Below are 23,913 nucleotides of genomic sequence, written 5' to 3'. Positions count from 1 at the left end.
AGGTGTTGGAGCGAGTCCAGAGGAGGGCGACCAAGCTGGTGAAGAGTCTGGAGGGTCTGACCTACGAGGAACGGCTGAGGGAGCTGGGGTTGTTTAGCCTGGAGAAGAGGAGGCTCCGAGGTGACCTTATTGCAGTCTACAACTACCTGAAGGGAGGTTGCAGTGACGTGGGAGTTGGCCTCTTCTCCTGGGCATCTAGCGATAGGACAAGAGGACACAGCCTCAAGCTTCACCAGGGGAGGTTCAGGTTGGACATTAGGAAGAATTTCTTTTCAGAAGGGGTCATTAGACATTGGAATGGGCTGCCCAGGGAGGTGGTGGAGTCACCATCTCTGGATGTGTTTAAGAAAAGACTGGACATGGCACTTAGTGCCATGATCTAGTTGACAGGGTGGTGTCAGGGCAACGCTTGGACTCGATGATCCATGAGGTCTCTTCCAACCTGGTTGATTCTGTGATTCTGTGAACACCACACCAGAAAAAAACCCTTAATAATAATTCATTTTTTCTTCGGTCGTTGTTACTTGAAATTGTAGGACTAATTAATGACGTTTATCTTCACTTTATTTTCTTTTAGAATTATTAGCAAGCTGGCTTTTAAACTTACGTTAGCTTCTGTTTTAAATGAATTTTGCTCTACTGTAATATGTTTTGATAGAATTCCAGAATGGTTAAGAATTTTATATTTGGACGAACTAATGCTTAAAGAACAGGGGTTTACGTTGTACAACTGAAATGATGTCGTGTCTAGACTCTGTTTTATTGAAGTATCTTTTTGTGTGTGGCCATTTTTGCAATAACACGTGAATTCCTCTTTCTGTAGTCCCTAATGTCAGCCGAAATGGAGATCCTTTTGTACAAACATCAATTGTGGAAGCAATTGCGACTGTTGACAGAGCAATAAATTCGACACGTACACATCTGTTTGACAGGTATCCCCTTCTTTTTTTTATATTGAGAAGTCAAAATTAATTTTGTATATACTAGAAATAATGGAAGATTTATTAAGCAAGAAGCCATTTTATTATTTAAATGACATTGCTAACATCTGGTTAGTTCTGGGAATACTAACAGTTTAACGTGTAAGGATTCCTATTGTTTTAACACTCCTGTTGAGATCTCTATTCACTGCAGCAATTTTTCTGCTGAGATAATGTGTATTAAAAGGCTACTAAATGTTTAATTGCTACTAAATGTTCAACGTTTTATTATTTTATTAAAAATATTTTTTTTGTTCGCCTTCCATTTTGAGATGAGTAACCAAGGTACGTACTAATCATGTTGCTAAACATTTACATGATTGATGTAGTCTTGTTATTTTGTAACTCCTGTGTACACTTACTATTTTTTTCAAATTATCTATCAGTCGTCCTCGTTCTCCAAATGATTTGCTAGCCTTATTTCGATACCCAAGGGATCCATACACTGTTGAGCAAGCAAGAGCTGGGGAAATATTTGAAAGGACGTTACAGCTTATTCAAGATCATGTACAAGATGGTCTAATGGTTGACCTGAATGGAACAAGTCAGTACTCTTTCCTTATTTTTCTGTGTTGGAGTGTATTTGCCTTCTTAAGTCATTATACTTCAAGAGATATTTATTTTCCAAGTCTGGGTCCCAACTGCAGAACCAATACATTGAAATCAGTGGAGTATTTGACTTTGCAAGACTTCACAAAATATATGTGTTCAGCCAACTCAGTCCTTGGTTTACCCATTGCTACATTATGGTGTAACTCAGTTTGTTTGAGCTCTCAGAGTAGAGTGTTTTTATTTTTCCTCACATTGACATATGAGGGAAAAATTCATGTTCAGATTCTTATACTGGTCAAATTTAGTGTAATGGAAGTGCGTAATGCATCCTGTTTAACTCCCTGTGTGTTAATTCATTAGGACCATTGTTTCATAGCAGGACAGACTTTTCTGCTGTGTATTAAAAATAATCAGTATTTTGTTCACGTTTCTTTAAGTAAAACGATTTAGTGTTGGCGTGCCTTGGCAAGGAGAGAAGATATAACAAGAAGGATTTGTATACTTTACAAACCAAGGTTTCTGCATGTACCATGTAGTATTCAAAGAATTATTTGCCACTCATTCTTTAAGTGCATGTCAAACTAAGCTAATTGTTTCCTTTAACACTGATCTGATGTAATGAGAAATACAGTTTTTGCTGCTTTTTATAAATAGCAGAAAAATGTGAATATTTCTACCTTTTAGTTGTTTAAGTCCAAGTTCAAATTCATGAAGTCCAGCTGGAGCACATACAGCTAATGTGTGTAGATATGGGTGTGGATAGCCTTGAGACATAGGACTCTGAAGCATTTGGAAATAATGATAGAGTTTTAGGAGAGCTTTTGAGACTTGAGACATAGCCAAAAGCTACACTGAAAATCTAGAGGAAATATTTTTACTTATTGTATTCTTTTTGATGTTTATAATTGAGTATTTACTGTAACTTCCGAAAATTTTAACTTTGACCATGAACTAGGCAAATATTTATAAGACCAAAGACTGCAAGCTTTGTGGAGTACAGTAACATTTGCTAGTAAAAGCAGCTTGGTACTCATTATTAGAACGGAGTAAATAATTTGTGATGAGTAGTCGTCTTCTTTGAGGACTTGTGTTTTATAAGAGCAACCTGATTTAATTTGGTTCTCTGATTAGATGCATATGCAAGGATATTGAATATAGTACTAGGAATATATGAAATCTAATGTGTGAGAATTGCTTTACAACTTTTCACTAGGATTTGTAATAGTGAAATTTAATCACCTGAAGTTTACCAAAAATTGACGTTAAAGCATACAAATACAAATTAATGAACACAAAACTAGGCAACTTTCTGTGATACTGGCAATTCTGTTCACAACCAGAGCTTGCTTCTTGGCCCTAAAAAATCCATAGAAACCTGGCTTTTAGGGAAACTTGAATAGTAGAATAAATCTGTTTTCATTTAAATAGCCTAATGCTCAGACTCTAATACTCATATATGTCCTTATTTGGTTTTATTTCAAAATGTAGAGCCCAATGAAAGGTGTTATTTAGCACTTTTGCACTGGGAACAGTTGAGAAACTTGATAATTTCCCATTCGGAGAATTTTTTTAATGTAAAATCTTGGAATATCTGAAGGAAAGACTATAGAGCCAAATTCTCCTCTGCAGTGCCAGACTGTATAACAAGGGGAATGGCCACAAATTGCTGCTTGGGAGGTTCAGATTGGATGTTAGGAAACAGTTTCTCACCAGGAGGCCAGTGCAGCACTGGAACAACTTATCCAGAAAGGCTGAGGAGTCTCAGTCTGTGGAGGTTTTCAAGCCCACTAGGCAGGGATACAGCAGAGCTGACCCAGTGCTGGAGACAGCCTTGCTTCAAGCAGGAGCTTGGTCTGAGTAAGAGGTCCCTTCTAATCAATATTTCTATGACTCTATGAAACATCTTCCTTGCAGTTTGGAAAAAATATAACTTATATTATGTGAATTGAGCTAGCCAGCTTCTAAGCACTGGAAATGCTCAGCACCAAGTCTTTTAGAAGCAGGGCCGGAGTTAGTGTCTACGATGCGAGGGGTAATTAGGGGTCTGAGACTGGCATTTATGGCAGCCTCCACTCTGCTCAGAAAGCCATCAGATCTGATCTGTAGATGAGACATTCCATCCCACTTGAACTTTTAAACAGAGAAGCTGAACCTTTTATGGTAAATTGGTAATGAAGGTCATTCCACCCAAAACATTTGTAGTCGAGTTTAGCTCACAACTTGATTTCAGAAATGTGGGTGGCAACCAGGATAACCACAGCAGACATATGTTTATGTAAAGACTGCATGAATAATGATCATAAGGAAAGAACTCCATGATGAATGAAGATTATTTTAAAAGGACTGTTATTATAAAGGAGATACATTTTCTGGGTGTAGTTTTAGAATTAAACTGCCCTACTAGCCAGCATATTATAATATGTTATCAATAGTATCCTCAAAGAGTGTATTTTGCTGCATTACCCAGTGCCACTTACTGGTTTTGCTCTGTGGTTTGTTTTCCTTTTTCCTAGTCTGGAGTATTCCATAAAATAATTTATATATGTCTACAAGAACAGGTTAGTTTTGCCTAATGCAAGCACTAGGTCTCTAATATCTTTTCTTTGACTTGTAAACCACGTGGAGTACATGTAGCAAGAAAGCATAGATCTCCTGACTGAGCACAGGTCCTGTCCCATCTGAGCAGCTATAAGCAATCCAGTCCCTTTCAAGGCAAAGACAAAGAGGGGCTTTAGGTGGTTTGTTTGAAATTGCCCTGCATTGCAGAAATTGGCAGAGAGCCAATGTGTCTAGCGCATATTTATGTGTTGAATGTAGATGAAGGTCAGTGTCTTTGCAGGCACACGGGGTCTGAGCTCAGGACGAAAAGAAACATTTCCCAACTGTGTGCAATTAGCCCACACCGACTTCATGTAAAACTGCATTCAGTTAATATTCTTCAGTGATTACCATCATGGTGGGAACCCCATGATCCTGTGGGAACACAGTACCACTGTACACTCACTCATTTCCTTTCCTCCTTCTGCCTTTATTCTGCTTGTTCGGTTTTACTCCTGACTTCAAGCTTTCCAGATCAGAAACCATGATGGTGTATTATGGTTCCTAGTTAGCTAAAAGTACATCTACACTGCCAAATACTCTGCTTCCTGGGCTCTCTCATGGATCCTGGAACCTCACTCATCCACACTGTATATCCATTAATCACTCAAAGTGTGCCTATGCTTTGGATCAGCAGGGCCCATTTGAAGTGAATCTCCCGGTTGTCGCCACTTACTGTGCTTTGGTGTGAGTTGTGGTATGGTCTTGAACAGTGTGGCTTCTTCTCAAATTATGTGAAAGACGTGGTCCAGGGCCACATTCAGTCCAGGAGAACAAAGTAAAACTTTTCTGAAGGAAACTTGTTCCTATTGCACAATGGATACAGTAAGGATATCTTTCTCAGCATCAAAAGTTTCACTCTACAGACACATTTCTGTTGGTCTACACAAGTTGATAATTTAGATATAGCCCAAATTAATGACTTTTTTTTTCCTGAAATGAAGCCCAAATGTTTCTAAGAAAAAAATCACTTTTAAAATGGCTCCTAATAGGCAGCATGGACAAGGCGCAGCCTGACTGTTTTGCTATTTGCAGTCACCCAGCACTGTACTGGGAGACTTCATGGTCTTCAATCCTTCCACATGCCTCATACCACAGCAGAGATCATGCAACACATAGCCTTAGTTTGGAGTTATAAAAACATAATTCTAATGAATTAACGGTATATATTTGGTATATATTATTTTTCTATGAACTGAGAAAAAAATACAGGAAAGCGTTAAGTATGTTGTAGTCCCAGAGGTGAATGGTGTGGATTTCAGAGGAAACCTGTGCCAAGTATTACACAAACACCACTTTTCTTTAGAAACTAGTCCTGGGTAATGTGAAGTGAGTTACTCCACACCACTTGTCCTAGGGATCACTCCTCTGTTTAGCTATATTGCCTGTGATTATTTTCTTTTGTGGTTTTTGTTGAATTATTTTTTTAAAATTCTGCAACTTTTGCTGTAATAAAGCAAAACAAAATAGTAATGTTCAGTGAATTATCAAGTCTCAAAAGATAAATTCTTGAAATCCATGTAAATGTTACTGACAGTTTTTTAAATGCTTTTACTGACATGGGGAAAAATTTTTCATTTTTCTCAGTATGAAGTTTTTATTTCTGAAAATATCTCTGCTCTCTTAAGTGACCAAATAATAAATGAGCTCCTTTTGTAAACATTTTGTAGAAGTTATACATGAATTGACATTTTATAAAGTTCCCTCCTGACCTAGTCGTGGCTGTTGCTTAAATGACCTAACACTCTAATATATATATGTGATTATTATTGTTCTTTTTAAACAATCAGGGTATTTAATCTGGTGGAAAATGCAATATAGTAAAATAACATTTCAGAGAATTTCATGTTCTGTGGGGTCCATGACTCTATGAAGTCTTTGATTTTCTCCCTTTCTTCTGATTTCAGGTTATCACTATAACGACCTTGTATCCCCACAGTACTTGAATCTAATAGCTAATCTCTCAGGCTGTACAGCCCATCGACGAGTGAACAACTGCTCAGATATGTGCTTCCACCAGAAGTACAGGACACACGATGGAACATGCAACAACCTTCAGCATCCCATGTGGGGTGCTTCTCTGACAGCATTTGAACGTCTGTTAAAGTCAGTTTATGAAAACGGATTTAATTTGCCTCGGGGAATTGAACCCAAGAGGCTCTCTAATGGCTACGCTCTCCCAATGCCTCGCTTGGTTTCAACTGCTCTGATCGGAACAGAAACAATAACTCCCGATGACCAGTACACTCACATGCTCATGCAGTGGGGTCAGTTTCTTGACCATGACCTTGACCTCACTGTGGCTGCCCTAAGTGAGGCCAGGTTTTCAGATGGTCAACATTGCAGTTCAGTTTGTACAAATGACCCTCCATGCTTTTCGATCATGATACCACCAAATGATCCCAGAGTTCGAAATGGTGCACGCTGTATGTTTTTTGTACGTTCCAGTCCAGTTTGTGGAAGCGGCATGACGTCTCTCCTGATGAATTCTGTGTACCCACGAGAACAGATCAACCAGCTGACGTCATACATCGATGCGTCCAATGTATATGGCAGTTCGGATCATGAAGCACTAGAAATCAGAGACTTGGCGAGTCAAAGGGGTCTTCTGAGACAGGGCATCGTACAGAGATCTGGGAAGCCCCTTCTTCCGTTCGCTACTGGCCCACCAACAGAATGTATGAGAGATGAAAATGAGAGCCCAATTCCTTGCTTTTTAGCTGGTGATCAGCGTTCTAATGAACAGCTGGGTCTTACCAGCATCCATACGTTGTGGTTTAGAGAACACAACAGAATTGCCACAGAGCTACTGAAACTCAATCCACACTGGGATGGTGACACAATATATCATGAAACACGCAAAATTGTTGGTGCAGAAATGCAACACATAACATTTAGCCACTGGCTACCTAAGATCTTTGGAGAGGTAGGCATGAAGATGCTTGGCGAATATAAGGGTTATGATCCCAGTGTTAATTCTGGCATAACTAATGAGTTTGCAACTGCCGCTTTTAGGTTTGGTCACACACTCATTAATCCTTTTCTGTATCGACTGGATGAAAACTTTGAACCTATTCCACAAGGCCATCTACCTCTTCATAAGGCATTCTTCTCTCCATTTCGGATTGTAAATGAAGGAGGCATTGATCCACTTCTAAGGGGATTGTTTGGTGTTGCTGGTAAGATGCGTGTCCCATCACAATTACTCAATACAGAATTAACAGAAAGACTCTTCTCCATGGCACGTACTGTGGCTTTAGATCTGGCAGCTATGAATATTCAGAGAGGCAGAGATCATGGAATTCCTCCCTACCATGATTTTAGAGTTTACTGTAATCTTTCTTCAGCTCAGACTTTTGAAGATCTGAAAAATGAAATTAAGAATCCTGAAATCAGGGAGAAACTTAGCAGGTGAGCCTGAGGTGAAGAAAAACAATCAATTATCTAAATGTGCATGCAAAATTAGTAGCTAAATGTCTTATCTAGAAAATATATTTGTTAAGAAAGGGTTAAAGGGATTTTTAAAGAAACTTCCATCTGTACCAGGAAATAGATGTGGAAAATTCCCACATGCAGATAATTTCTCCACTTCTACATCTCTGTGAACAATAAAAAGTTAATATATGCTGTATGTGTTCATGAAGTTATTAATTTGAAATGTCTGGTTATATAAATGCTGTTAAATGTTAATGTTATTTCAATGTAAGGTCATATTTAATGCCAGTCTCGTGCAAGTATTTACATATTCAGTTCCATCCATTCTGTACACTACAACAAATGGGAATATCGATCCTTGTATTTTCATGTGGACATCCTTCACTACCAGTAATCTGTTCTTCTTTAGACCTTCAGTGTTTGAAAATAAGTCTTCAGCTACCTGCCACCCTTAGCTTATCTACACAAAATCAAAGACAGAGAATTAGTCTTGGCTACAGTAAAAGAAAAAGTGTACGGAGGGGCAGGAAAGGGAAGCTATTGAAAAAGAAACAGTTCCAAGAAATGAGAAGAAAGCTACTAGGAGGAGGGGAATTGTGGGGTAGACTTGCAGACCCCCCTGATGTTACTTACATATACAACCTGCATTGAAGGATTTCTTGCATATACACCCACAGGTTGTTCACAAAAGATGTAGCACTATCAGTGTCATTTTTACTGTGCGTTGTTCATATCTCTTGCCCTTAGTTTTACCACATACTGGTTGTTTTGTAAATGTAAAATATTTGATATTAAATATTTGTGTTTTTCTATTTTTAGGTTGTATGGTTCTCCTCTGAACATAGACCTATTTCCTGCTCTAATGGTAGAAGACTTAGTTCCAGGGAGCCGACTGGGGCCAACTTTGATGTGTCTGTTAAGCACACAGTTTAGGCGTATTCGGGATGGAGACAGGTAAGTTGAAATACCGTGGAAACCAAAAGTAATTTTAAATTGAGGATGCAGTTGCAGTGTCTTGTTTCCAAATCAAACTGCATTTTATTTGCATTTATGATTTTAATATATAATTGAAAAGATGAATAATACAGGTTTAAAACATTGTTAGAAGCTATGATTCATTTATTTTTAAAATCTGTTACTTTTTATGGTGAATATGTCATATTGACCTCCAAAAGCACCACAGCCAACACATGCTGAGTTTCCTTTTACCAGTTATTCAAGTCACTTACCTTTCTGAAAAGTGGATATTACTCATCTCCTTTCATTGTTATTTAATTATTTTATTGGCAAAGGAATTGTGGTGGTTGAGACACTTTCACCATCTCTGTTACTTAAGCATAGGTTCGAAAAGTATCACTCTGTGTATATAACCCCAATATATATTTCAATCCAAGCAGTCTGTGCACGAAAAGAGTGTTAAAAGCAGACAGGTTATCCCAAAGAACGCAATTTGATAATTGTTCTTAAATTACTTTACGTGCACATTATGAGCAATTTATCATTTTCAGTTTCTATGGTACCTGAAATAAGGAAATAGTCATTGCTGGTGTTACAGCAGCCAGATCTCCTTTGCATACTTTCAGCACACTCATTTGGACGGTGAAAATCAACATTGCCCTCATTTTAACATGATTTGTGACCTAGAATCCTGGTTTTTGGATGGCACAAGGGCAGAAGACTTATGCTGATTAGTCCCATCCTGGTGAAAGGGAAACAGAGGAAGAATTAGGAAATTAGATTTGATTCACTTTATTTGCTTTATGGAAGTTATAAAATTGCTACTTAAGATAGTATAAAGGCTTTTTTATTTCTATAGTCAATAACACATGCCTTTTTGTATGCTTTTTTTAAAAACAACTTTCTTACATAAAATCTGTTTAAAAATTAAGCTATGAAACATAAAGCTCTCATGCCTGGAGGCAGAGGGAGTAAAAGGAGAAATATATGCAGTATGAGCTCCAGATTGCTGGTGACAAGTACCTATTTGTGTCACAACAGGATAATGATACTGCTTTTTTGTGTGTGTCTGTCTGCACTTTTCTGGCAAAAGCCTTTTTTTCTTTTTTTTTTTTTTTTTTTCTGAAACAACATTTAGAAACTATAGGAAAACACTGCCTATTTAGGAAATGGGATTCTGCTGTCCAAAGAATACAAATGTTTTGAAGCAACATGCCAGGAAATAGTAAAATATTATTAGACATAATGAAAGCAACTCTCACTTCTTTGAAAAGCCTTTACAATGGGCAGAGGATCAAAGCTTCCAGCACCATGCAAAACAAATGTGCCTGTGCTGAAAACAGGAGTGATGTTTGAAGGGAGCCTAACTTCATGTCAAGATGGAAATTTCAGAATCTGTTTTTCTGATCCCAGTACTTGGAAATTCATTGGCCACTATCCAATGCCTTATGAAACTGATATAATACGTAGGTAAAATGAATTTTTTGACCATTCTTCTAAGTTTAGTATAAAACTGGTATTGATTTTTCATAAAGTTTAAAGATCCTCACAGAATGGTTGGGGTTGGAAGGGACCTCTGGAGATCATCTAGTCCAACCCCCTACCAAAGCAGGTTCCCCTACAGCAGGTTGCACAGGGTCATGTCCGGGCAGGTTTTGAATATCTCCAGAGAAGGAGACTCCACAACCTCCCTGGGCAGCCTGTTCCAGTGCTCTGTCACCCTCAAAGTACAGAAGTTTGTCCTCATATTGAGATGGAACTTCCCATGTTTCAGTAAACAGTGTTTCAGTAAATTCTCCTACTTATTTTTGGTTGAAATAAGTGGAAAAAAGTATCAATATAGAATTATAATGTTATAGTTTTATGAGATGTAAACAATATCACAGTAAGCACTTCTTATATGTTAGAATAGTGTGTAAAATGCTTTCAAATCCTGGACAGTAACTTAATACATTTTCTTTTCCAAGGGCTGGCTTGCATTTCATAGTATTGTATTATTTATATTTTCCATTGATAACAGGCTTTTAGCCCTTTATGTATGAAAAATAAATTATGTGAAACTAGAGTGTTTCCTTCTTGAATATAATGAATTAACTGAGCATGTATTAATAAGTTTCTGAATTAGTATAGTCATTAAAATAGTTTTACAGAAAAAAAACTTTAGTAAATTAAATAATCTCACTTATCTGTATAATAAACTAGGTATAGATTAACCATTCTTCTAATTTCAGAAATTCTATCAAAATTTTTTCATACCCATAGGAAAGTTGCCTGGAGAAAGAAATCTATGGTAATTTAAACCTCTACCTTAAAAGAACCCTAAACTTGATAGTCTAGTGCCATTTTAGATGACCAGGCATACCCAAGATATTGAATTGGGACTAGAAGAGAAATCAAAGTATTTGTTGAAGACTTGGCCCTTTCAGAGTGTCAGCATGACACCAAGTAGGGCTGAAGTGACACCAAGTGCTAACATTTTGGCATCTGGATCACGCCCTCAGATACAATGTAAAATTGAGAACAGGATTTATGGAATAGTAAATTTCATTCTGAATACAGTATTGCAATATCTCTGGAAAACTGCGTGTTTCTTTTTTTCACTAGCAAACTTGTCTTTTCTGTGAGATTACAGGTTATGGTATGAGAACCCGGGTGTGTTCACACCTGCTCAGCTCACTCAGATCAAGCAGACATCTCTTGCCAGAGTTTTGTGTGACAATGGTGACAACATAACCAGGGTACAACATGATGTCTTTAAGGTGGCTGAATTCCCACATGGATATAGTAGCTGTGAAGATATTCCTAAACTGGACCTTAGGATGTGGCAAGATTGCTGTGAAGGTCTGTGTATGGGTGGATTTGGGTGTATTAATGTGCGTTTTGTTTAGTGTCTGTTCATTTTGTTTTAAGAAGATATTTGACTGTTCAGTTTTTGTTAAGATGTTACAAACTCAAATCTGAAGCACAACCCTTGTTAAGTGAGTGATCATTCCATATTTTATATTAAATAGACACATTCTAAACATAGCATAGATTTGAGCATTGCATGGTATAGATAACTCTTTTCCTGTTTTCTTCCTTTTGTGGATAAATATTCTTGTTCATTGCCATTTCCTTAAAAGTTAGGGCAGTGGGGTGATTTGGTTTTCTTCAGAAGTAAACTTTTTTCTCCAGAGGCAGGGTTTACTTAGCTGCACAAAGCACAGGACACTGAGAATCCCGTGTTGCTTGGTAGCCTGTGTGTTGGCTTCTGTCTCACATACAGATTTTCTCTCTGCATGGCGTCTCTTTAGCTGTCATCACATCAGAGTTCACTGCATCTGTGACATAGTTAGAAGATCCCTTCCCAAGAGAATCTTCTGGATCACACAGGTTCAGAATGATTTGCAGTAGAATCAAAAACAAAATAATTCAGAGGACAATGACATCTCTTTATTGAGATCTCCTTGACAGTGGTGTCATATTTATCTTTTGACAAAACCTGATTGACATGCCCTGGCTGAAAAAGTATATTCAGGAATTTTGAGAACCTCTCTGTGGAACTCTGATTATCTAGAAATTGCTGTCAGACAAATTACTAACTGGAAAAAACTTACTCTTATTAGAGAGTGTAATGGTACTATCATTTGACAATTGTTAGAATCCTATAACTGACCTAGTAAGAACCTAGCTTTCAATACCAGTATCTTGTAGATTTGCTGATGAAAGGTATCCAGATCTGAGTTCCTCATCTTTTCTACTGCTGATTCTTTTGAGTTTACTACTGCTGAGTAGGCTATTCAATATTCTGTCAAAAGATATGCATGAATAAAGAACCAGTGGATTGTATGTCTGAGAGAGGTCACACTCTTCCACTAGTATTCATTTAACTCTTTTGGTAAGATATAATTGTCCCCAGTGACAGAGAGTCCTTTGGTGATATAGCTCAGAATTTAAGGGAGTAGGTAAAGGGTAAACTGATGGAGGATGTCCCTTCAACCTGGTACAGATACAGTAAATACTGAGGAGAGATTCTAACTGGCCTGACTTTACCATGAGAACAAATGCACGTATCATTAAAAATGAAAAAAGTAGATAGAGATGTACTATTCAAAGATATTGCACAGTTTAGCTTTTAAACTGACTCCTGTGTTGTCTTGTCCAGTAAACAACTCTTTAAATAATAAATCACTGTCTAAGAAAATTCTTCCTTGGAAGACTTGGTTCAAAATGTCAGTTATCTGTGTGAGACTAGGAGAAATAAATGCTTTAGATTTCAATGAAATCTTGTACAATTTTCCCCAGACGTAATTTCATTCAGGTCTTACTCTAATTTTTACCAGGTTGGTTTTTTTTTAGGTTATTCAGATTTTTTAAACAATATTTACTAGGTTTGCCATTCCCAAATAGATGATAATAGCTTATAAAACCCTAGATATAGTTGATACATTGTAATTTTAATGCAAAGTCTTCCAGAATCTCATCAAAATAACCCTGACATATGCCAGAAGCATTGAGAGATAATAAATTATCACTCTTCAAATGCCTTACTATGAGCAAATAAATCATATTCTACCAGTTCAGGATAAGTTCACTTTGCCATGGTTCATGAGGCTTGACAGACAGTTTCACAAATACATTAATTATATTGATTTGGAAAAATTGTAAAGCTCTTCTGAGAAATTATGTGTTGATTCTCTAAATATTATGTTATTACTGAGCCTTCTAGAACAGATGTTATCTTTGGAAAGTCTTTTAGACTATTCAGCCATTCAACAGCCTAGCTTGTATTTTCATTCAAGAATGTTACTACCAGAGAGTATCGCTGGATGCAGTAGTTAGACAACTGCCAAGCAAAAGAAAGGTTAAATAACTAATGTTCTTTAAAAAATTGCCTATCATCTGTATCCCCTTCTTCTGAACTCTTTTGAAGTCTGTGCAGAGGTTAGTGAAGAAAAAACAAAGTATACTTGGCTTGAACTGCTTTCTTGCGTGGATGAATGGGTGTGATGTTTTCTGTGGGAATCCAGGTTTAAGCGATTAATTTAAAAAATTTCTGTCATTCTGTGGCATAAGGGACTCACCACTACTCTGAGGTGGGGGGCATACACAGCATGCATTCAGGAACAGCATTTACTTTAAGTTAAGTACATTCTGGGTTTTTGTTTCTTTGACTTTATTATTGTTTATTATTTAAAAGAAAAAAAATTAAACCATTCTCCACATTTAAAATTCTTGTGATTTATTTAGTGATTAAATTGATTAAATTATAAATTGAAATTAATTTATAATTGAAATTATCCTAAGTTAAAATTTAGAATACAGAATACTGTTCATTGCAGTTTATGTATGTTTAATAAGCGACCCATATGTTCAGCTGTTTCAGCTTGGTTAAAAAACACATCTGTTTTTGTTATCCTTCTTGTTTTTGTTCAAGTCAAAATACTTTTCCATATGAAGAATAGAAAAACTTCTTAGTTACATAAAGCTACTTCTTAGATTTCTTGAGTAAAGCAAGTATTTATTTCTTACAAAGCAGAGCATTATTCCTTTTTATAATAACAATACCAGATTACCTTTAGATTTCAGTTAATGAATCATACAACAGAATTACTAGTTTATGGTGGAAAAAAGAAGGGGTTCCACTGAGGTACACAAGTTTTTCTTCAGGTTTTCTTCACTTTGTACCTTTCTTTGTCTTGTCAGAGATGGTGAGGAATTACTGCAGATTTACTGCAGTTCTTTATTTGAACAAAGAGCATCCAAGCTTCAGATTTTCCAAACAAGAAACTTTTGGTGCTTTTTTCAGTCTCTCTAGTGCAAAAAAAAGAGACCTTTTTTTTTAAAAAAAAAGTACTCAGTGTACACTTCCATGATTACTCTCACTGACTTTGTGTATCAGTTCTGAACCTAAAACATAGAAATGATAAACCTCTCTTCCCTCAGTTATAAGCAAATTTATGCCAAATATATTACATTATATATTACACCAAATATTTTTGTGAGATGAATTATGTAAAAAAACCAAAAAGACTAGAAATTAGGTGCAAAGACATATTGGCTCAAATGGAAACATGGTTTTACTCCAAATATGTAATACTAAGCAGCACTGGGCTGAGCACTAAATGCTGTGGAAGACTAACATTTTAAAATGTTCATAGCAGTCTCAGTGTGAGACTGCAAGATCTTTTGTGACAATGGAAATTGTTTAGCAAGAACTCTTCAAAATACCAAAATGATGCAATTTATGCCTGAACATATTTTCTCTTTACACAGATCTTGTGGTTTGCTTCTGTCATGTCATATTTATTTTTGCTTTCAACATTCAAATATATCTTTTTACATTTAAATTTACATTTAAAGACAGTGCCTATTAGCTTAATAACAATTCAGACTATGCCAGGCTACTAAAATAAAGTTCCATGGTCTGTAATTTTAAGGATTACATCCTTTTTCCTTTGAATAGAAGTACACTTAATATAGATCAGCATTTCTGTATGATTACAAATTTTATTGAGAGAATCAGTATTTTTATTTGTATTTCATCCAAAACACGGATATTTTATCTTTTTTCAGGTATCTGTGATCAGTAAAATACAGTTCTAATTCATAAACTTAAAATAAGGAGACTTAATCTATGACATACATAACTTTGTCTTTACTACCAGGGGTCTCATGCTAGTAGTTGCCATCCCTAGTGAAAAGCAACAGGGAAGCAACAGGCTGTCATTCATTGTGTTTAAACTCAAACTCCTGAATGAGTCCCCAGATCTAAGATCCCAGCCTGTCAAAGTCCCACTGCAGACAGTAGAGAAAGAGATGTGTCTAGAGGACGATTCAGACTACAGACTCTTCCTATGTCAATGTCCATTGACTGTAAAGGAAACATGGGTAGGAAAGCATCCTACTGGAGGTGTCTAGTGACTTCTGCAAAACTAGGCAGTTGGAGGATTTCCTTCTTCTCTGTGGAATGTTAATGCCTTTTTAAGACACTGATACCTTCACAGTCTAATGGGCAGGTCAGTTCTTAGCATCCTTACTTTTCAAATTTCCATGGATTTTCAGTCTGCCTGAAATGATTTTTTCTCACTGATGTTTGATATTTATATTCCAAAAGATGCGTGTTTCTGATCTGCAAAACTTTCTAACTAGTAGTTGTGCTTAATTTTTCTGCTGGGGAGGTTGAATTTGCTTTGGCTTGGTGTCAAGAACCTAATGGTTCTCCTTTATCTTCCTGCAGGCCATCCAAAACCTATTCAGATCACAAAGACATGATATGTTTTTAAATGTCTTTAGGCTATCATTAGCCATATAGTAACAATTTATATAGTCATGTTCTGTAAATTATCTCGTTATTTGCTTTCCCAATGATGTCTGAGCCTTCTAGTTTTGGTAGCATCAGTCTCTGAGCTTTGAGGTCAACTACGGAGAATATATTATTAGAATTCCCCAGTATATCAGCTGGGAGATGACAGTCTAGGTTGCAACTTTATCTTCTACCTTCTATACCATTATTTTTGTCCAGATGTTTAAATAATGTTTATGCAAAATGCACCTGTTCCAATCTGAGCAAGTTACTGTTGGATTTTATACCAACATATTACATTTTTTACAGCTATTTAATTTATCATTTGTTAGAAAGTCTTACTTAACAGAAGAAATGAATAAGTGCAGTGTAATGTGAAGGGATGTGGCCTATTTAGCAATAACAAAACCAGCGATTTTGAGCCGAGGCTTCATTTGGGGTGAAAAGTCTTTTTCCTACGTTGTGAAAACATCTACTCAAAAAAATCTTCTGACATTTCAGACATTTTCAGTGTTTCTCCTCCCTTTTACTGCTCCCACTGGCACGACTAGGAGTCCTTAGATACATAAAAATGCTTAAAGTAACAGCAACTTAATTCACTACAATAAATCTCAGAGAATTGAAGTATTATCAAATGGAAGCAATAGTTACATTATATGTGCTTTTCTTCACATTTCCTTAGTCTCTCAACTTGTTTTGGTTTAATCTACTGTTAGATTAATTCTCCTTGACCCAGATTTTGAGAAAAACCCCTAAATGTCAGGGTTTTTTCTATCCAGTTTACATTATAGATGCATTTTTAAAACCTTGTGGGAAACAGGATTTTCTGAAGATGTGAAGATGGCTTCCATATACAAATGGATTATCTTGACACTTGCAGTGTAACAATACCTAGCTTCTGGAAGAAAATATACATAGGGAAAAAGAATTCTTAGGTTGCTTTTAAACATTCAGTTTTTGTGCAGAAAATGAATTGGACTGGGTATAGCTAATTTGGGGAAATTTTAGGTAGGCTGAAAAAAGCAGAATTTTAGGCTCATTTTTTCTCATTTACTACTACTGCTAAGGTATTCTTCCTTAAATAACAACAACAAAAAAGATATAAACTGCTTAGTTTAGGCTTTCTGAAAGCTAGAGGATTCTGTCCTGCACCTCTCAGCAGTGACAGTCCTCTTCCTCGTGCCTGAAACAGAAACCAAGAACAAGAGTTGTTCGTTTGGCAAGTTGAGATATTTGAGTCTTAAAAACTACAGAAATGTCAGGTCTGTGTACTTGAAGCTGCCACTGAACATATGGTTCTCATATTTACCAGTTTAAGGTGATAAAACCTTCCCAGGATTTCAGACCTTTGTTTCTAAAAACCAGCCTAGGAATAAAAAAACAAAGGGCCATTGTGTTATTGTACCAAAAAAAAATCATCTATATTATGTGATATGACCTTAGCAGTTATTAAACAAAGGAGGATAGCAGAAACCTTTCATAAATTGCTTCCAAGAGAAACTAGAATTTCTGTGACACTCCGGGAAACTTTAAGCAACAAATTGCTATAAGAAAAAAATTCCTCTGAAAAACTAGTTCTTTTTTCCAGTGGCCCTTCAGAGTGTGGCCGCTTTTCTCACCATACTAAATATAGAAGTGTCTAAGCGTGACCAAAAATGCCTTCATGCCAAGCATCTTACGGACACAGCGGTCTGTTCTCGTCTGAAAGAGCTTAGTTTCTGAGTGGGCAGCAAGGAGATTGTGTGAGAAACAGCAGAACACACAAGAAGTATGAACAATATGTTGGCAGTAAATATCCTCTAGTTCTTTGGTGGTGCTGTTATTATAGGAGGAAGGTAATAAATTTACGCAAGAATGGGACAAGTTGCAAGGAAAGAAAAGGAAAGGAGAATTGTGTGGATAAATTGTGTTTAAGAATGATCTGTAGGTATTGTTTTTGAACTGAAAATCAGTACTTTTTTTTTTTGTCAGTCTTTTTTTTTTTTCTATCTAAGTTGATATTAAGCCATGGACAAACTAAGTTTTTCTTAACAGGGAAATTGTAATAGTCTAATTTAAGTAAAAGTCCAATACAATTATAAGTAGTCCAAGATATTTTTGTATAATCACAGAGCAACTTTACATGTTTCTCAAGTTGCTCAGTTCAACAGTGTTTTGAGGCTCTTTTATTGACTTGAAACTTGTGCAATAATATGTGTTAATACTTTAGGTATTTGATCTAGCTACTGCTAAATTCCAGAAAAATACTTTATAAAATGTTATTGACTTTCTGAGAAAATTTAGGGAAAATGACTTCTTTCCCTGTTCAGTTACTTTCATGGCTCATTCTGCTAATACCAGGCTTAGCTGGGATATGTCCATGGGATTATGTGTTTCAGCTTTCCTTTCTGTTTTCTTAGCAGACTCTTTGCTTCTAACAGTTGAACATGCTGTTGGTTACTGCTGCAGCTTGGCCCATTATAACTTTTTGTTTTGAAGCTTCTGTGAACAGAAATGAGAAAGCTTCTATTTTCTCATTGTCTCCTCTCCAAAGTGCTGTTCCAGCTTTGTTTTGTTTTCCTTTTCTTTTTTAAATGGGACTCCTTCCAAATACTCACTGTGTTTGGAAGGCTGAATAAAGTGAACCAAAGGAAAGACATTTCATCCTGTGAGGTGTCCTCTTAGGATCTTAGAAGATTTCTGTCATGATTATTCTCAGGCTTGATATTTTCACTTTACGGTGGAAAGTGTCTTAGGGTCTAAGTGACGGGTGACATCTTCAAATCCCTCAAATTTGGAAATAGGGCTGGTCAACCAATAAAGTCAGTCTGCAAATGTTCTCCGGGATTTAATTAAAGATTCTCTTTCAGATGCCAAAAATAGCTAATAATAATGCCTGGAATAGATGAGAAAGCAACAGGCTGTTTTCTCTGTCATTGTTTTCCTCCATATGTAAGTACTCCATTCCAAAAGTAGAAAATAATTGAAATCCGAGAGAGTGGAAATTTCAGAAGTGAAAAGAATAGTTAAAGTAGCGCTGATCTATTTGTGAAAATAATCTTTATTCCTTTGTTTCATACCAAAAAGCTGGTCTGTGAATAATAAAATTTTCTGTATCCAGCTGGCTTAAATGTTGTATCGCTGAGACATATTCAGCTGCCATCAAACTGATTTCAGAAGGATCAGACTGAATGTATGAATTTCCTTTTCCAATTCAGAAGACACTATAAAACCATATTAATATTATAACTGCTAAATTATGCTGTAGTTTATAATGTAGAATTTCTGGTCTAATTTCAGACTGTAGAACTAGAGGACAGTTTAATGCATTTTCGTATCACTTTCGGGGAAGACGTTCTCTTGATTACAGCTTTCAGGAGGACAAGCCTTTGAAGAAAATGAAAATGTCCAAAACAGTAAGGTGAGATTTGTTTTTTTGTTTTGTTTTCAAAATGGAATGAAACCAAATGATTTTTTTGTAAGTGCATACCACTTTTTTCCAGTGTCTGCTTTCTCAAGTTTATGATTGATGTATTTCATTCTGACACTTCTGCATATCTGCTAACAGTAAACCACTTTTTTTTTCAAGCTCAGATTTGTGTAAGACCTTTTGGAAGTGAAACAGTATAGTGCTTTTGTTCTTTTTGTGCTTTTAGTGAAAAAATTCAGTAATGAAGCGTAATTTGGGGGATTTGGAATCTCACATTCCTACTGTGCCTGCAGTAACCTAACTAAATTATTTCCTTCTATAGGAGGAAACTCAGTGTTGATAACACTAGCATAAAAATTTGTGATAATAGTAGGGATTGCTTCTAGTACCAAAATACTCAGAGCAGGAATGGAGAACAGGAGTGCTACAGACAATGTTGTTTATAACTCCCTAATCCTCAAAATACTGTAGCAAGGAAGTAAATTACAATGTCAGTCACAAATAATAAACTGCACAGGGTCCCTGCAATTTCCAGGGTATCAAGACTTATCTATGAATTAGTGAAACGAAATGAGTTCTGCTCAGACCAAACATTTCTTGGGAACATCCTTCATGATGTGTGAATTTGAGACTTTCTTGAATTATAGCTCTTTCCATATAGCATGTGTTCTTTTAACCAATAAAATTATCTACTTGACTGAGACGACCAGGCAGAGTCTACTCACTATGGCAAGGAAAGCGGCTAGACAGATATGTAGACAGGTAAATTTATTTAAGTATTTATTTCAAATACTCATGTGGTTGTTATAGCACTGAAGAAACACCACCATTATATTTCACTTAACTGATAGGAGCTGTCCTGAAGTAACAAAGCCTTTAGGTGTTTAGGATTTTAGACAAGAGAAGACAGCAGCTAAGTATAAGCTCACCTATAGACAATAGAAAAAGAAAGGTTCCTTTGAAGTAATCATTGAAGAAGGATGTTTTGTCTGTCTTTGCAAGTGAACTATTAGAAGTTTTTAAATTTACAGAACAGCAATTCACTTTTTAAAGATGCTAGTCCCATAATTCTAAAACTGTAGAAGGGTTGAATTAAAAATGAAAGCAAGAAAAAATAAACGCTTATATCTGAGAAGCAGCTTGTTTTCGTTAACTTCCTGTTTGACTGTTTCAGAAGTGAAGCTCAAAAATCTACAACAGTCCAATTACTAATTAGGACTACAAAATAGTAAATTTATAATTGTTTATTTATAGCATAAATAAAGCTAAAGCAACCTCTGTCCTTTAACATTCTCATCAGTTCTCATGCTCATTGTTGTATTTAAATTGCATTTGTGGCAGTAACATTTTTTTCTCCATTTTTTCCTTCTCATTTTCAATAACTTGAGCAGGTGGGGAAGATTAAACTTTTTTTTTGTACAATAGCAGCTGGTTTACTTGAATTTTGGCATGTTATGTTATTTAGAGTTCTTTTTCCTTAACTTAGATGAAAAACTGTGGGAAACTAAGTAGCTTGAACACCTGCCAATAAGTGCTGTTTTAATTTATGCAGAAAGATTATAAATCATGAGCCCTATTATATGAGAGAGGATTTCTTTGCCAGTTCATTCTTTGGGTGTCCCTTAGCTCTGGAGAAGACACGCTAACAAAATAAGAATGCTTGTATGGATTCAAGGATCTTAATGTAATAGGTGACGTAATTATTAGTGTTATCCTTGTTTTTGAATACATGTTTTTTAAGTGGTGCCAAATAACATATTGTTAGTTATGGACAGTTCCTTCGATAACTGTTTCCCATCAACGGATTGAATTGATAAACATTTTTAGTGTTGTACATCTCTTCTCAGATATCAACTGGAAAGTGCTATAGATAAAAGACTCTAGATTTTGTGTACGATAATCAATATTGATTTCAAATGTTAGTTAAAATGGGACATGGGAATATGTTCATATCTAAAAGTACTTCTCATTTGTTTGTGAAAACCATATTTTTTCTTTTTAAGGTCATATTTCTTTAAATACACGTTTTTCTAGTGATCATATAGAGGGAGAACCTATGAATCTGAATGCGAAATACGAGTTTCATGTTTGGAAGTAACATTTTTTAAGACTGACTTTTGTCTGCTTTCGTATTGGAGGCTCAAGAGATTTCCCAGTGAATTTAAGGTGATGCTCTGCAGTGTCACTGATGACAACTTTGTGTTCCCCCTGCATGAAATACATGCATTATTTTTCTAAGTAGAAGAAATACGCTGTTGCTATATTAACAGTAATCGACAGCTCACCTGATCTGAGTCTGTCTTCAGCACCCGTGGGTCTCATGCTGTTATGGTTCATACAGTTCCTACATTTGTTGGTTGCTCTTCTTCTGCATTTTTTGCTAAGTGTCCTAAAATATCTGGCCAAATAAAAATGAGTTAGATTAGTACCCTGACTTGGCATTCATTTGTTGCAGTTCTGTGAAACAGAGTAAATATTTTCGTAATGCCACATCAGCATCTAATGAAAATACAAACATGCCTGCAATGAATGACTTCAAAGAATTTGTTTTGGAAATGCAAAAAACTATTTCAAGCCTCAGAAACCAGGTAAGGTGCTATAATGGATAGTTTCTAAATGTAGATTTAATGTATCATGTTTTCCTAACATCACTCCTCTTATGTTTTTAATATTTAGACATCCACTGCAACCAAAAACCACCACATAGTCTCTCAAACAAAACACAACACAGAACATGGTGTGTTATTATTCTTTATTTCTATGTTCTTTTTAAATCATATTGAAATATTCTACAATTAGACCCGCTTGACTTTTGAACCTAAAGCCTTGTGTAGCCATTGTATACTAAACATAGGATTAGTCTTTCTCTAAAAATTTGGCCGTGAAGTTAGTAAAATCTTTTTTTTTTCTATCTGAAATGTGTAGAATCTGTGTAAAACTATGATTAAAATGTAGACTTCATAAGAAGTAATATGCGAGACTGCAACTGTAAACATAGTTAAGATCTAGATCACTTAGAGAAGACTTCTACGATGTGGCATAAATAAATTCTTTATTCAGAATAACTCAGCCATAGTGGAATTCAGTTTTAAAAATGTATACCATACAGGACAGACAAATCCAAAGTAGGCCAAAATGTTTCCCTAGAATAGTTAAGTTCCATCAGAGCAGCTTTTCCATGAAATTTGTAGATATGAATCATATATTTATTTGCATAAGAAGGGCAACACAGCTGGTGAAGGGTCTAGAGAACAAGTCTTATGAGGAGCGGCTGAGGGAACTGGGGTTTTTTAGCCTGCAGAAAAGGAGACTCAGGGGAGACCTTATTGCTCTATACAACTACCTCAAAGGAGGTTGTAACAAGGTGGGTGTCAGTCTCTTCTCCCAGGTAACAAGTGAGAGAACGAGAGGAAATGGCCAAGTTGTGCCATGGGAGGTTTAGATTGGATATCAGGAAAAATTTCTTCACAGAAAGGGTTATCAAGCATTGGAACAGGCTGCCCAGGGAGGTGGTGGAGTCACCATCCCTGGAGGTATTTAAAAGACTAGTAGATGTGGTGCTTAGGGGTATTGTTTAGTGGTTGACTTGGTAGTGTTAGGTTAATGGTTGGACTGTATGATTCTGTGATAATAACTTGATTCCATCTTTGATGGTATTACTTAGTCACTGTTCTGCTCATCTTCAATGCTCCTATTTTGACAGTGGAAACACTGTGTTTAAGACTTACTGCATTTCAGTCAGTTCTTCTGTCTTTTTTGGATGTAAAAAAGACTGAGGGATTGTTAAAAATTGTGCCTTCCTAGTTACTGTTCCCAAGAAGCACACAATCAGCAAGATAAATTAATCATATAACCCCTTTTTCATCATTAAGGAAAAAATGGTGGGAAAGATGTATCTTCTGTTAGTTTTCTTTTGAAAGTTTGTTTCCATACATATTACCTGTTTCCAATCTTTTAGCGTTATGAAAACTAAGTAGTGAGAAAGAAAACCCAGACAAGTATTTATCATGGATTATGTAGCATAAGAGAAAAGAGAGAATACCTTGCACAAATAAAAATTGTTCTTTGAATCAAGTATTAATTTTTTTTAATATTTTCAGATAAAAAAACTTGAATCTCGCCTCAGTAAAACTGATTGCACTGATGAAAAGGGTAAATCATATTCCAGCAATGAAACCTGGAAAAGGGACCCTTGTACTGTGTGTGAATGCAAAGTAAGTATGTGAAAATCCATTTTGAGATAGAAATTATATTAGGTTCTGCTTCTAAAACAGCAGTTCCAGTTTGGTGTCTGATAATTTGTAGGTAATAGTTGCTAATTTTTTTTTTATGGACCTTCAGTTATTTGGTGCAAAAAATTATATTGTTCAGATATCCCTGCCCTTGACACCAGTTTTCAATCCAGCCTTTATATACTTTTATTATATTTCCATTTTCATTGGTGTATAGTTGTACTGGCAACATTAACTGTGAAGTAAGAGACTCCTTGAAAAAGTCTACTAAAATGCATAAAAATAATAAAAGCTCGTCTACCTTAGTGCTAGATTTTCATTTTCTTTTATCAATCATGGTGAATTTTAAAAAGGGTAGTTAAAGAAATATGTCGGTACGTAGTATCCCAGAGTTTCATGACTGAACTTTAGATAAAATGGTATACTGCTCCATTAAAGATGGTATAATACAAAGAGCCTTCTCAG

The 23,913-nt window shown here is 36.0% G+C and overlaps 1 protein-coding gene across 1 annotated transcript in view; it reads left to right on the top strand.

Annotated features, from left to right (window-relative positions):
• Window positions 1-23,913, top strand: part of PXDN (peroxidasin) — a 99,079-nt gene that overhangs the window by 72,063 nt on the left and 3,103 nt on the right. The window contains exons 15-22 of the mRNA XM_068406431.1: window positions 824-932; window positions 1,367-1,524; window positions 6,038-7,541; window positions 8,385-8,519; window positions 11,155-11,363; window positions 19,087-19,207; window positions 21,672-21,804; window positions 23,317-23,430. Of these exons, the coding sequence (XP_068262532.1) occupies window positions 824-932; window positions 1,367-1,524; window positions 6,038-7,541; window positions 8,385-8,519; window positions 11,155-11,363; window positions 19,087-19,207; window positions 21,672-21,804; window positions 23,317-23,430 (2,483 nt within the window). The remainder of the gene's footprint in view (window positions 1-823; window positions 933-1,366; window positions 1,525-6,037; window positions 7,542-8,384; window positions 8,520-11,154; window positions 11,364-19,086; window positions 19,208-21,671; window positions 21,805-23,316; window positions 23,431-23,913) is intronic.

This window comes from Nyctibius grandis, chromosome 1 (genome assembly GCF_013368605.1).
Source record: "Nyctibius grandis isolate bNycGra1 chromosome 1, bNycGra1.pri, whole genome shotgun sequence".
Lineage (NCBI taxonomy): Eukaryota > Metazoa > Chordata > Aves > Nyctibiiformes > Nyctibiidae > Nyctibius > Nyctibius grandis.
The sequence above is the reverse complement of the archived record's forward strand: the minus strand, read 5'-3'. Positions and strand labels throughout refer to the sequence as shown.